At 46.7% G+C, this 11,345-nt stretch overlaps 1 protein-coding gene and 1 long non-coding RNA gene across 3 annotated transcripts in view; one reads left to right on the forward strand and one right to left on the reverse strand.

Moving 5' to 3' along the window:
* Positions 1–10,874, forward strand: part of ankrd12 (ankyrin repeat domain 12) — a 50,630-nt gene extending 39,756 nt beyond the window's left edge. For both annotated transcript variants that reach the window (XM_015049083.1, XM_015049084.1), the window contains 9 exons: positions 746–949; positions 1,109–1,251; positions 2,204–2,351; positions 3,460–6,539; positions 7,027–8,034; positions 8,571–8,669; positions 8,764–8,907; positions 8,980–9,075; positions 9,832–10,874. In XM_015049083.1, the coding sequence (XP_014904569.1) occupies positions 746–949; positions 1,109–1,251; positions 2,204–2,351; positions 3,460–6,539; positions 7,027–8,034; positions 8,571–8,669; positions 8,764–8,907; positions 8,980–9,075; positions 9,832–10,017 (5,108 nt within the window). In that variant the 3' untranslated portion in view covers positions 10,018–10,874. The remainder of the gene's footprint in view (positions 1–745; positions 950–1,108; positions 1,252–2,203; positions 2,352–3,459; positions 6,540–7,026; positions 8,035–8,570; positions 8,670–8,763; positions 8,908–8,979; positions 9,076–9,831) is intronic.
* LOC106957665 (uncharacterized) lies at positions 9,116–9,825 on the reverse strand. The gene is made up of 2 exons (XR_001427004.1): positions 9,722–9,825; positions 9,116–9,564 (listed from the first exon to the last, which is right to left on the reverse strand). It is a non-coding gene; the product is annotated as an uncharacterized LOC106957665 (long non-coding RNA).
* Positions 10,875–11,345: the final 471 nt, after the last annotated feature.

The following is an 11,345-nucleotide window of genomic DNA, read 5'->3' on the forward strand; positions in this document are numbered from 1 at the left end:
TTGATGCTCTTGTGGATCAAACAGTGGAGAAAATATTTAAAAAATAACACTGAATACTGTCAGTTTTGTTTTTATTTGACATAATAAGTGGAACAATAACAACAATAATCTTGATTTTTATTTATGTAATAGCAGATTTTTCATAAAATCAGTGAGTCTTTTTTTGTGCCATTGGAAATGCATGAAAATAAAACAAATAATTTCATTTTTTAAAATAAAAAATAAACATTTTATTGCCTAAAATGAACTAACATTGCATTCCTTTGAATTTTAGCTGAATGAATATTTTTTTAAAAACCTTTGAAACATATCGTCAAATGTGGGTTTTTTTGTTTTGTTTTTGTTTTTTTAATGTAAAATGTTTCCATAAATATTTTTAGTTTTGGCTGAATTACTGCTGTGAATATGTTTTTTTTATGGCATTTAATAATCAGGTGAAGCTAAAACGATGCCACTTTTAGCTAAAACATATTTACAGGCAAAAGCTTTTTATCTTAAATGCAAAATTTATATATATTTTGTACAATTTCCACTTATTTACTGCTCTGAATGTGTTTTTCTTCCAGCAAATGGACATTTTCTGAGTCTGTAAACTCCAGTCAGCGATTAATCGAATATTAAATTAGTTGATCATTAATCTGATTGTTTCTGCCTGTGTGTTTTTTTTTGTTTTTTGTTTTTTTAAGTGATCAATGTGCTGTTTATCAGCCTCTAGTAAACCTGATCACCTCTCTCCTGTGTGCAGACTCAACGCCCAGCCATCCCTCGCAGACGACGCCTGTGCAGAAGAAGGTCCCCAGCAGCGCCTCGTCTCGCCAGAAGGACAAAGTCAACAAGAGGAACGAGCGCGGGGAGACGCCGCTCCACATGGCGGCAATCCGCGGAGACGCCAAGCAGGTCAAGGAGCTCATCAGCCTGGGAGCTGACGTCAACGTCAAAGACTTCGCAGGTACAAAATGGTTTCGCGGCGTCGTTACGGCTAAATGGCTGCTGATGACGAGAGGCGGCGTCTGTGAGAGCAAACAGGAAGCCTCCCGGTGCTGGTGCCGTTTCTGCAGAACAATTTGCAGCTTCTGATTGGTCCGACGTTTCCTCCCGCTCCCCCCAGGTTGGACTCCGCTCCACGAAGCCTGTAATCTTGGTTACTACGACGTGGCGAAAGTCCTGATAGCAGCAGGAGCAGAGGTGAACACGCAGGGTCTGGACGACGACACGCCGCTTCACGACGCCTCCAGCAGCGGCCACAAAGACGTAAGAGCCAATCAGGACGTTTGTCCACAGCTGAAGGGCTGAAGACCAGATTTCAGATCGAAATGATGAGATTAAAACCTTTAAGCATCAAGACAAAAGATTTCTGAATTTATGTCTGCCTGTACAAAGATCAGCATCACTGGAGTTTTTGATCAGTTCCAACATTGTAGCTACTTTTAGAGTACGTTTCAGTATGATGCGAAATGGCACTACTAGGCATTTAAGGAATGAAATGCATATTTCAATCTCAATATGTTGTTTTATTTCTCAAACAAGACTTTGAAACAACCATTCTGAACAACCATTGTTTTTTCATAATCTATGGCTAAATACCACAAAATGTCTATTCATCATAATTTGTGTGATATTTTTTGTAATTTGAAAAATTATTTTTATTCAAAGTTGTGCAATTAAAATACATGCACATAATTTGCAATTTCTATGATTATACATATTGCTTCTTAATACTAGTTTTAATTTACTTATTTTAATTACTTAGTTGCCTAGTGTCGCTAAAAAGCATCAAACCCAACATTAGAAATAACTTAGAACTTTCTTCACTTGTGGGCTAGTCTGATACTTATTATTATTATTATTATTATTATTATTTTATTATGTTGTATGCTATTTATAATTAGATTTATTGTTATTATTATACAGTTTTTTATACAGAAAATAACCAACATTCCCTTGGATTTTTTAACAGGAATAGTTGTGAAGCTAATTAGCTTTATTAGCTTGTCAGACGTAACGTCCTTCAGCTTGCAGGTTGAGTGAAAAATGTTCTGTTATTGATGAACCTCATGTCTTAAATATATTTGAATTGAAATATGTAAACATTTGAGCATCAAATCCGTCTAGTACCATGATTTTTGTTCTTCTTTTTCCCATAAGAAATCCTCAGTATAATTTACTCTTTAAGTCTCGTTTTTGTTTTTCCGTGAACCTGCAGATCGTGAAACTCCTCCTCCGTCACGGCGGAAACGCTTTCCAGGCCAACAAGCGCGGCGAGCGTCCGGTGGATGTGGCCGACTCCCAGGAGCTGGAGCTGCTCCTGAAAGGCGAGGCGCCGCTGTCCGACCAGGACGACAGCTCCTCAGGTGAGGCCGTCAGCTGACGCGCTTTATTATTTTCATCTTTTATTCTCCGTCTTTTGTCTTTTTTCTGTGGTGGTTGTTACTCTTACCTTTTTGTCTTTCTCTTGGTTGTATTGTTTTCTTTGCATTTCCTTCTAACTCATATGAATCACTTTGAAGTGTTGCTGAAATTGTACTAGATGGATAAAATTAAATGACTTTACCGGCTCAGCAGCCTGAGAGGTTCCTGTTTTGTTGGATTTTATAGAACATCGTGGTTTTCCCACATTATTAAACTGTTTGTTCAGACATAAAACATTTTATTTTTTTAATTTGGCATGTTGTAGAAAGACTATCTGTCCTCTTGACACGAGGCTTTTAAGGAAATCGATAGTCAAGCAATAAGATTGCTCAACTTTAACTAAACTAAAAACTTTCTGCCACAAACTTGACAAATTTCAAGAATTCACTTCAAAAAGTCAAACTCCTATAGAGGCAGTGCATCAAAAACTGATTTATAGCCGTCTTTATTTGTGTAAATTACAGTGTTTATGGGTCACAGCTAATGGAAAAACCAACATTTAGTTTCTCAGAAAATTACAAGATTAATATAAAAGTCATTTTTAACAAATAAAGGTTTTGTTTTGGCTACACAATCAACTGCAGCTGCAGTCCACATCTTGTTCATGTCCCCTAAATTCTTGTATAGATTTTGATTTATAATTCTACTAAATGTTTTCCTTCCACTAAACTTTCCATTGATGTATTTGGAGCCGTTGGGGCGATTATGTTTTGTAGCTTACTCAGTTTCTTGTGGAGGATTTTCATGATTAGACGGCAGCATTTCTTTTTCTTTCATTTATTTTTCGTTTGTCAAATGATGCAGCCATGCTCCAAGCCCAAACCCTTCATACCAGATCTCACATGAAAAAACTAAAAACATTAACAGGATGCTCTACAAGTTCTGTGTAAACACAAAACTGTACACATGCATAAAAATCCTTCTTATCGCTTCATTAGCTGAAAGCAAAAATCATCAAAATTACAGACTTGTTTGAAAATATGACTTTCATTTTGAGTTTTGAATTTTTCCAACATTATTCCAGCTTAACTCGTCTTTTCCTCCCTGCAGAGTCCGAAGACCCGCCATCCATCAACCCGTCCAGCGTGGACGACAACATGGAGGACTCCGACACAGAAAAGGAGTCGGACGGCAAACCGGCCACCAAAGCGTCGTCTTCCGTGCCAGGCATGGACGAGTACGAGTTTAAAGACGAGGAAGAGGAGGAGGATCTGAGCAAGGCGCTGAACGACAGGCACATCCCCCGGAGGGAGCTGCGGCAGCGCGAGAAGGAGGACAAAGACAGGAACCACGTGGCGGGAAAGCAGAGCAACAAGGCCGACTCAAAGTCCAAGAAGCAGAAAAGCTCCCGCGTCCACTGCAGCTCCGACACGTCCAGCGACGAGATGGAGAGCCTGGCGGAGAAGAGGAACTCCCCGACCTGCTCGCAGAGCTCCGAGAGCCACAAAACGGACGCCAGGCTGAGAAAGGACAGCGCCGAGCAAAAGGACAAGGGGAAGGTGAAGAAGAAGAGCAAAAGCCAGAACAAAAACAAGGAGAACGAAGAAGACGGGAAGGAGAACAGCAAGACTTTGGTTCTCTCTCTTGCAACGGTGTCTGAGAGCAACGAGAAGGGGCGCGAGGAGGACTCCTTCAAGATGTCCTTCAGTCCTAAAGACGACTCGTCCGTCCACCTCTTCCATTTGTCCTCCATCAAGTCTCCGAAGCTGAACCACAGCCTGGCAGACAAGCAGTGTCCACTGAAACAGGAAAACACCAAGGTGTCCATCAGCGACGGCTCCTACAACCACTACTCTGAGGCGGACTTCTGCAGCGAAAGCTCCAGCGCCAAGGGCTGCAAGCACAGGGAGAAGAGCAAGCACCACCAGAAGGAGCCCGGCGTGGACGCAGACGATGGCCGCGCCAGCCCCTGCAAGGACGCCGTCACAGGGAACAACGTGGACGGCGGCGAGGCGGCGGTGCTGCGGAAGACGGACCTGGACGGGAAGGTGGTGAAGAAGCACAAGCTGAAACACAAGGAGAAGGATAAACACAGGCGAGAGTACGAAGCCGAGCGCAGCCGCCACAGGCAGAAGGAGGCCAGGAAGGACGGCCACCGGAACCTGGAGTTCGACAGGGAGTTCTGGAAGGAGAACTTCTTCAAAAGCGACGAGGCGGATGAGCCGCCGGCGGGGAAAAAGGATGGAGAGGACGCCGGCTCGCTCCAGAAGACGGCGGCCGACTCCTCTCCGGTGAAGGATGAGAGGAACTCGAAGGAGAAACACTCCGGCAGCAAGGAGAAGAGGCCGAGAGAGGAGCGGGAGAAAGACAAGGCGGTGAAGAAGGAGCGGACGAAGGAGGAGAGTCACGGATCGGGCCGGAGTCCGGAGGAGCCGCTGCAGAACAGCGGCGTGAAAGAGGAAGCGGAGGAGAAACCCGTCGCGGCCGAGCAGGACCAGCTGGAGCCGTCCGAAAAAACGGCGCGAGACAAACCTGACAAGAGGCTTCCAGGAAAAGAAAAGGATTCAGACAAAACGGAGAAGACGCATCTGGACAAGGAGAAGAAGATGAAACCGGAGCACTCCGACAATTCAGTGGAGCGCTGGAAGGAAAAGGACAGATCCGCAGCCGCCTCTTCGCTCTCACCTGGAGATAAAAGCTACAGAGACAACGAGAAGCTAAAGTCCTTATCCGCCGCCAAGAAGCACGAAGACGGCAGGAAGAGTAAAGATAAGCAGGAGAAGCGGTCCGACAGGGAGTACGGAAGCGGAGATCACAAAGAAAGAGACCGAGCCAACAGCGACCGACGAGGGAAACCTCCGGAGAAAACCGCGGATCACCGTCTGAAAGAGAAGGACTGCGACCGGAAAAAGAAGGACAAGATGAAAGACGGCGGCGTGTCGTCCAGCTCCAACCTGAAGCTGCTGCCGGAAGACAAGAGGAGCTATCTGTCCGAGAGCAGCAAGGTCTCATCCGCAAAGTCAAAAGACGAGGCGGCGGCGAAGACGCCCGAGAAGGATCGGGACCGGCGAGACCGGGAGCGAGACTACGACAGACACAAGGACAAAGAGCGGCACAAAGAGCGCTCCCAGCAGGCCCGCATCGGCAAAGCCAAGTCCTGCGAGGGAGACGCAGAAAAGAGCAAACCGAAAACCCCGACGGCCGCTCGGGACGCCAAGCCGAAGGAGAAGCGGCTGGTGAACGACGACCTGATGCAGACCAGCTTCGAGCGAATGCTGAGCATGAAGGACCAGGAGATCGAGCTGTGGCATCGGAAACATCTGGAAAAGCTCAAGCAGAAGGAGCGGGAGAGGCTCAAGCAGCGGCCCCTGTGCGACCCGGGGAAGTCCAAACCCAAAGACAGGAAGCCAGAGATCTGCCTGAACAAGGAGCTGACGCGCTCCAAAAGCTCGGAGACGTCCGACGTCCACGGCCGAGAGAAGAAAGACGCCAGCGGCAACCGGACGCTGTCTCTGGACGGGAAGAGTGCGCCGTCCCTCAGCGCCAAGGTCATATCCGTGGTGGAAAACTGCCTGAGCAGGTCGCCACGACCCGAGGGCGACCGCGGCGGCCTCATGTCCCGCTCCGTGTCCCTGGTGTCCGTGGCGAGCTCAGAGGAGTCGTTCCAGGCCACGACGTTGACTCCCAGACACACGGAGTACGACTCGGACATGAACCTGGAGACCTTCGACTCCCAGCAGGCGTTCCTCCAGTCTTCCCTCGTCATCCAAGCCGCCAGGTCGCCGTCCGTCCACGACAGAGACTGCAGTAGTCTTCCAGACGCGCCTCAGTCGGGGAAGCACGAACCCCAGCACCTCCAGAGCGTCCTGGAGGAGGAAGCCGGTCCGACTGCCGAGGGAGACGGCGCCGAGCGTCCGTCCAAGTGTGGCCTTACCGCGTTGGAGGAGCCGAAGGCGAAGGAGAGCTCGGAACCTGAAGAGAACCTCAGCGGACACCAGAACCCAAACCCGCCGGCAGAGACGCTCGGAGAAAAGGAGGGAAGCACGGCGGGACAGTCAGCAACGCAAGATCTTCCAAATAGAAACCAAACACTTCCACAAGGCGATGCCTGTCAGGCGGAGCAGAAAGATCCTCCTTCCCCGGATCCCACCGCAACGAAAGACGTCACCAGTCCAACGGAAACGTCACAGGTAGGAATTAGGAAAACTATCCTGTTCATGAGAAAAACAGTGTCTTCAGTCAGAGGCTTCTTCAAACTCACTGTAATACAGACTGCTAGAGGAGATCTATTCCCTCTACAAAAACTCTGAAGAATTTGAATTAATACGAGTTACAACAACATTTAATTGGTAAAATGTTGAATTTTCTGGACTATAAATTGTCGCAGAAATTATTGCGATTGATGATATTGTTGTTTGAGACCATTTTCATGTCACAACATGGCAGAGGCATAATAACAGTTAATTAAAGATAAATAAACTAATGTATGAATGAACATTCAACCCTGGAACTGGAAGACATTTTAAATATCCAAAGTGAGTTAATAAAGCAGGTTCCCCCCAGAAAACCTGCTGCGCCTGTTGGTACCTGCCATGTTTCTGAGTTAAAATGTGTTAAAATTGACAGGAAATTTGAGCGTTAGCTGGAAAAGCTAATTCTGAGTGGTTTGTGCGACAGGGAGAAAGTGTTGGCGGAGAATCGGATCAGCCGCTGACGCCCGGCGAGCCGTCGGTGCTCGCGGACGCAGCGACCTTCCATCAGAGAGAGACGCCGCTGTCTTCCAGCACCGAGATCCAGCAGGCGTCCGACCTCCAACCAGAGAACCCTCCTCAGGAGAACATGGCCGCCGGTTCCGACAACCCAATGCCGCCGGATGCACCGTGCAGTCCTCCACCAGAACCCAGTTTGCACATTCCCAGTTCTGCTCCAGCAGAAGAAGAAGACGACGACTCGTCCGCAGACGATGCAGACAAATCCCAGCCTTCCACTGACGACGCCGGCGCTTGTCCTGATGTCCAGATGGAGGAGGCGGCGTCCTCCGTGACCCCTGACCCCAGAGAGGAGCCGAGCGACGCTCATCAGGGCTCAGAGAGCAGTGCCGCAGCAGAGAGCTCTCCCCTGGACGGAAGCGCGGCTGACGCCAACATGGAGACGCCGCCCGAGCCGATGGACGCTACGCCGGCGGACGAAAAGACGGAGACGTCGGTGGCCGAAGAGCAGAGCCCGAGGTCGGTCCAGTCGGCGCCGCAGACAGACAGCGGCAGCGCCTCGGGCAGCTGCTCGCCGCAGTCCGCCGACCGAGACTCCGACTCCTCCGGAGCGAAGCTGAAAGCCCGACCGGCGGACGAAGACGCAGACATCCACGTCCCGCACCCACGCAAGAGGAAGATGCCGAGGCCGGCGGCGTCGCCGCTGAGCTCAGCCGCCCAGCAGGAGAGAGAGAGGTGCCAGCAGTCGCTGGCGGCCATCGTGGACGCGGTGAAGCTGGAGGAGATTGAGCCGTACCAGACGGAGCGGGCCAACCCGTACTACGAGTTCCTGCACATCCGCAGGAAGATCGAGGAGAAGCGCAAGGTGCTGTGCAACGTGACGCCGCAGCCGCCGCAATACTACGACGAGTACGTGACGTTCAACGGGTCGTACCTGCTGGACGGGAACCCGCTCAGCAAGCTCTGCATCCCCACCGTGAGTCCGAACGGATCACACAGAACCGCAACAGAACCGCAGGACTCACTGACATGTGACATCTCTTCCTTTCTTTATTCCTTCCTTCTTTTCTTCTTTCTTCCCTCCCTCCCTTCCTTCCTTCCTTTCTTTCTTTTTTCTCTTCTTCCTTTCTTTGCTCCTTCCTTTCTTTCCTTCCTACTTCCCTACCTCCCTCCTTTCCTTCTGTCTTTTCTTCTTTCCTTCCTCCTTTCCTTTGCTTCTTTATCAAAATCTGAAAAGTGCGGTGTGCATTTTAATCCCTCTGTGCTTTGATATCTCTTGATAAAATCCAGAGCCACTACTTGGAGTCGATCTGCGTTTTATTGTCTGACTCTGAAGCACGGTGGTGGCAGCATCATGTTTATTGTTTTCATTTTATAATCATGCAGCTTTTTCCTTCCTTTTTTTTGTTCCTCTTGTTTTTCCTTTGCATTAAACTGAATAATTTATCAGTTTTCTCTCTAAATGTGTTTAAATAATAATATAAATCAATAATTAATAATCGTATTTTCCAGATAACTCCGCCCCCTTCGCTTCCTGAGCCGCTGAAGGAAATGTTCAAGCAGCAGGAAGTCGTCCGTATGAAGCTGCGGCTGCAGCACAGCATCGAGCGCGTACGTTTTTTATTTCATCTTTATTAATGTAACCCGGGTTGACCTGACGACCCCCAGCTGACCCCCAGCTGACCCTTGGCCCCTCTCATTTCAGGAGAAGCTGATCGTCTCCAACGAGCAGGAAGTGCTGCGGGTCCACTACCGGGCCGCCAGAACACTAGCCAACCAGACGCTGCCGTTCAGCGCCTGCACCGTCCTGCTGGACGCCGAGGTGTACAACATGCCTCAGGACATCCAGGTGAGCCTCGCTCTGACCTCTGACCTCTGTCCTGCTGCTCTGGGTTTGAACCTGTCGGGTTTTCGTTGCCAGGGTGACGACGGGAAAACGTCGGTGAGGGATCGGTTCAACGCCCGGCAGTTCATGTCCTGGCTGCAGGACGTCGATGACAAGTTCGACAAGCTCAAGGTCAGACTTTCAAAATAAAAGCTCATGGATCTGGTTTTTATCTTGGATGTTTTTCAGAGGAAGGGTGGGTGATTGATGAAGGTTTTTATTGATCAGCGATCAATAAGGGGCTGCAGGTTTCATGTTATTCACTGAATGATTGATTAAAACTGAAAGGTCAAAGGTCAGACTGAAGGAAGTCGACATTTCTTTCCTTCTTTCTCTTCTTTCTTTTATCTCGAAGTTTTCAGATATTTTTAATTTTTTTCTATAAATTTCCAATAAATTACATATAGTCACGTATCAATAGTCCTGATTGATTTTCACTTTGAATCCCAAAGTTTCTATTTTATTAAGTTTTCTGTTTAATAGAGGTGGAGCAGTTTGCGGCAGTTTGCGGCAGTTTGCAGCAGTTTGCAGCAGTTTGCAGCAGTTTGTTGCCCTTAGCGATCAGTTTAGGGTCAAAGTTTGAGCGTAGGGAAGAAACCAAACCAGGTTTGTTTCTCAGACCTGGTTCTGATCCATTTGGCTCTGACCCGGTTCTGACCCGTTTGGTCCTGACCCGTCTGGTCCTGACCCGTCTGGTCCTGACCCGTCTGGTCCTGACCCATTTGGTCCTGACCCGTCTGGTCCTGACCCATTTGGTCCTGACCCTTCTGGTCCTGACCCGTCTGGTTCTGACCCGTCTGGTCCTGACCCGTCTGGTCCTGACCCGTTTGGTCCTGATGTCTGGTCCTGACCCGTCTGGTCCTGACCCGTTTGGTCCTGTGCCCCCAGACCTGCCTGCTGATGCGGCAGCAGCACGAGGCGGCGGCGCTGAACGCCGTCCAGCGCCTGGAGTGGCAGCTGAAGCTGCAGGAACTGGACCCGGCCACCTACAAGTCCACCAGCATCTTCGAGATCCCCGAGTTCTACATCCCGCTGGTGGAGGTCAACGACGACTTCGACCTGACCCCCATATGAGGCGTCGCCACGGCGACGCCACGCAGCAGCACTTACAGCCGGGTTTTCGTTTTGCTTTGTTGTTTTTTTACCAGAACCGGGCCGTGAAGATTTCAAATGTTTTCAAAGTGTTCATACGTTGTGTACAGACTGTGCTCTTAATTTTTTAACTTATTTTATACATAAAAAAAGAAAATGTGCATTTGTACATAGTCATGTAATTATTGTTTTAAACTGTAAAAAAAACAAAAAGTAAAATAGATATTTTGATTGTAAACTCGTTCTGTCTGATGTTTTAATGGACCAAAGTCGTTTTGTTTTGTTTTTTTTATCCGGTCTTCGTCTGTGATGTTCTCGTCGTTCGTTGTTGTTGTTCTTTTCTTTCTTTTCCAACGTTTCTTCCTTCCTTCCACATCCGGAGCTTTACGCCGCAGCTGGTGTTTCCTCGACTTTGGCGGTTTTAATGCTGTGCATGCGTTGCGATGTTCTTTATCTTAAAGTACCGTGGACTTTAAATTCGTGAGGTTTTAACTGAAATGTTCCAGCTCTTTCTCTTTAGTCTTTTTGTTTTTATTTTTTCTTTTCCACCCCAACATCGTGTCTCTTTCTTCTGGCGGCCTCAGAGCGTCCTCCTGTGTCGTCCATATTGTGTCTCGCGCACATCGAAGTCTGTTGTGGCTTCCAAGAAAAAAAAGAAGAGAAAAAAAAAAAAAACACTTTTACAGTTTCGACGTGAGATCACAACAAATCCTATTTTTTCAACATAATGCCTTTTGAACGATAGTTCTAAAAAAATGTCTATTTTAATATTTACTTGTTACATGACTTGTACATATTTGTAATATATAATTGAATAAATTTTATTTGTTGTGAAATTATATCTTGTGTTGGATGAATTTTTTTAAGTTGATTCACCTGCATAATAATAATTATTATTTTTATTATTTTTTTTATTATTGTGTGTATGCAGTACTCTGATCTGCCAGGAGGGGGCACTGCAGACAGCAATGCAAATTGGTAATGGAGGCCAGAGATATGTATACAAATTATATATATATATATATATATATATATATATATATATATATATATATATATATATAGTATATAATTTAGATAGATCTATATATATATATATATATAAATACACAAAGCTATATCTATATAATTTTGAAGATATATAATGTATTGAGGTTTTGTTTTGTTTTTTTATTGAAAAAAATTTATTTGGAAATTTTTCTTTAGCCTGATTTAGTTATTTTATTATTATATGAATTATTGTCATTTTCATCCTAAATATACCAAAATTTCCACTTTATATTTTGGTCCGTCTGATGTAATTTTTAAAT

Source organism: Poecilia latipinna, unplaced genomic scaffold (assembly GCF_001443285.1).
Source record: "Poecilia latipinna isolate Pla-1442-1.1 unplaced genomic scaffold, P_latipinna-1.0 Scaffold925, whole genome shotgun sequence".
NCBI classification, from domain to species: domain Eukaryota; kingdom Metazoa; phylum Chordata; class Actinopteri; order Cyprinodontiformes; family Poeciliidae; genus Poecilia; species Poecilia latipinna.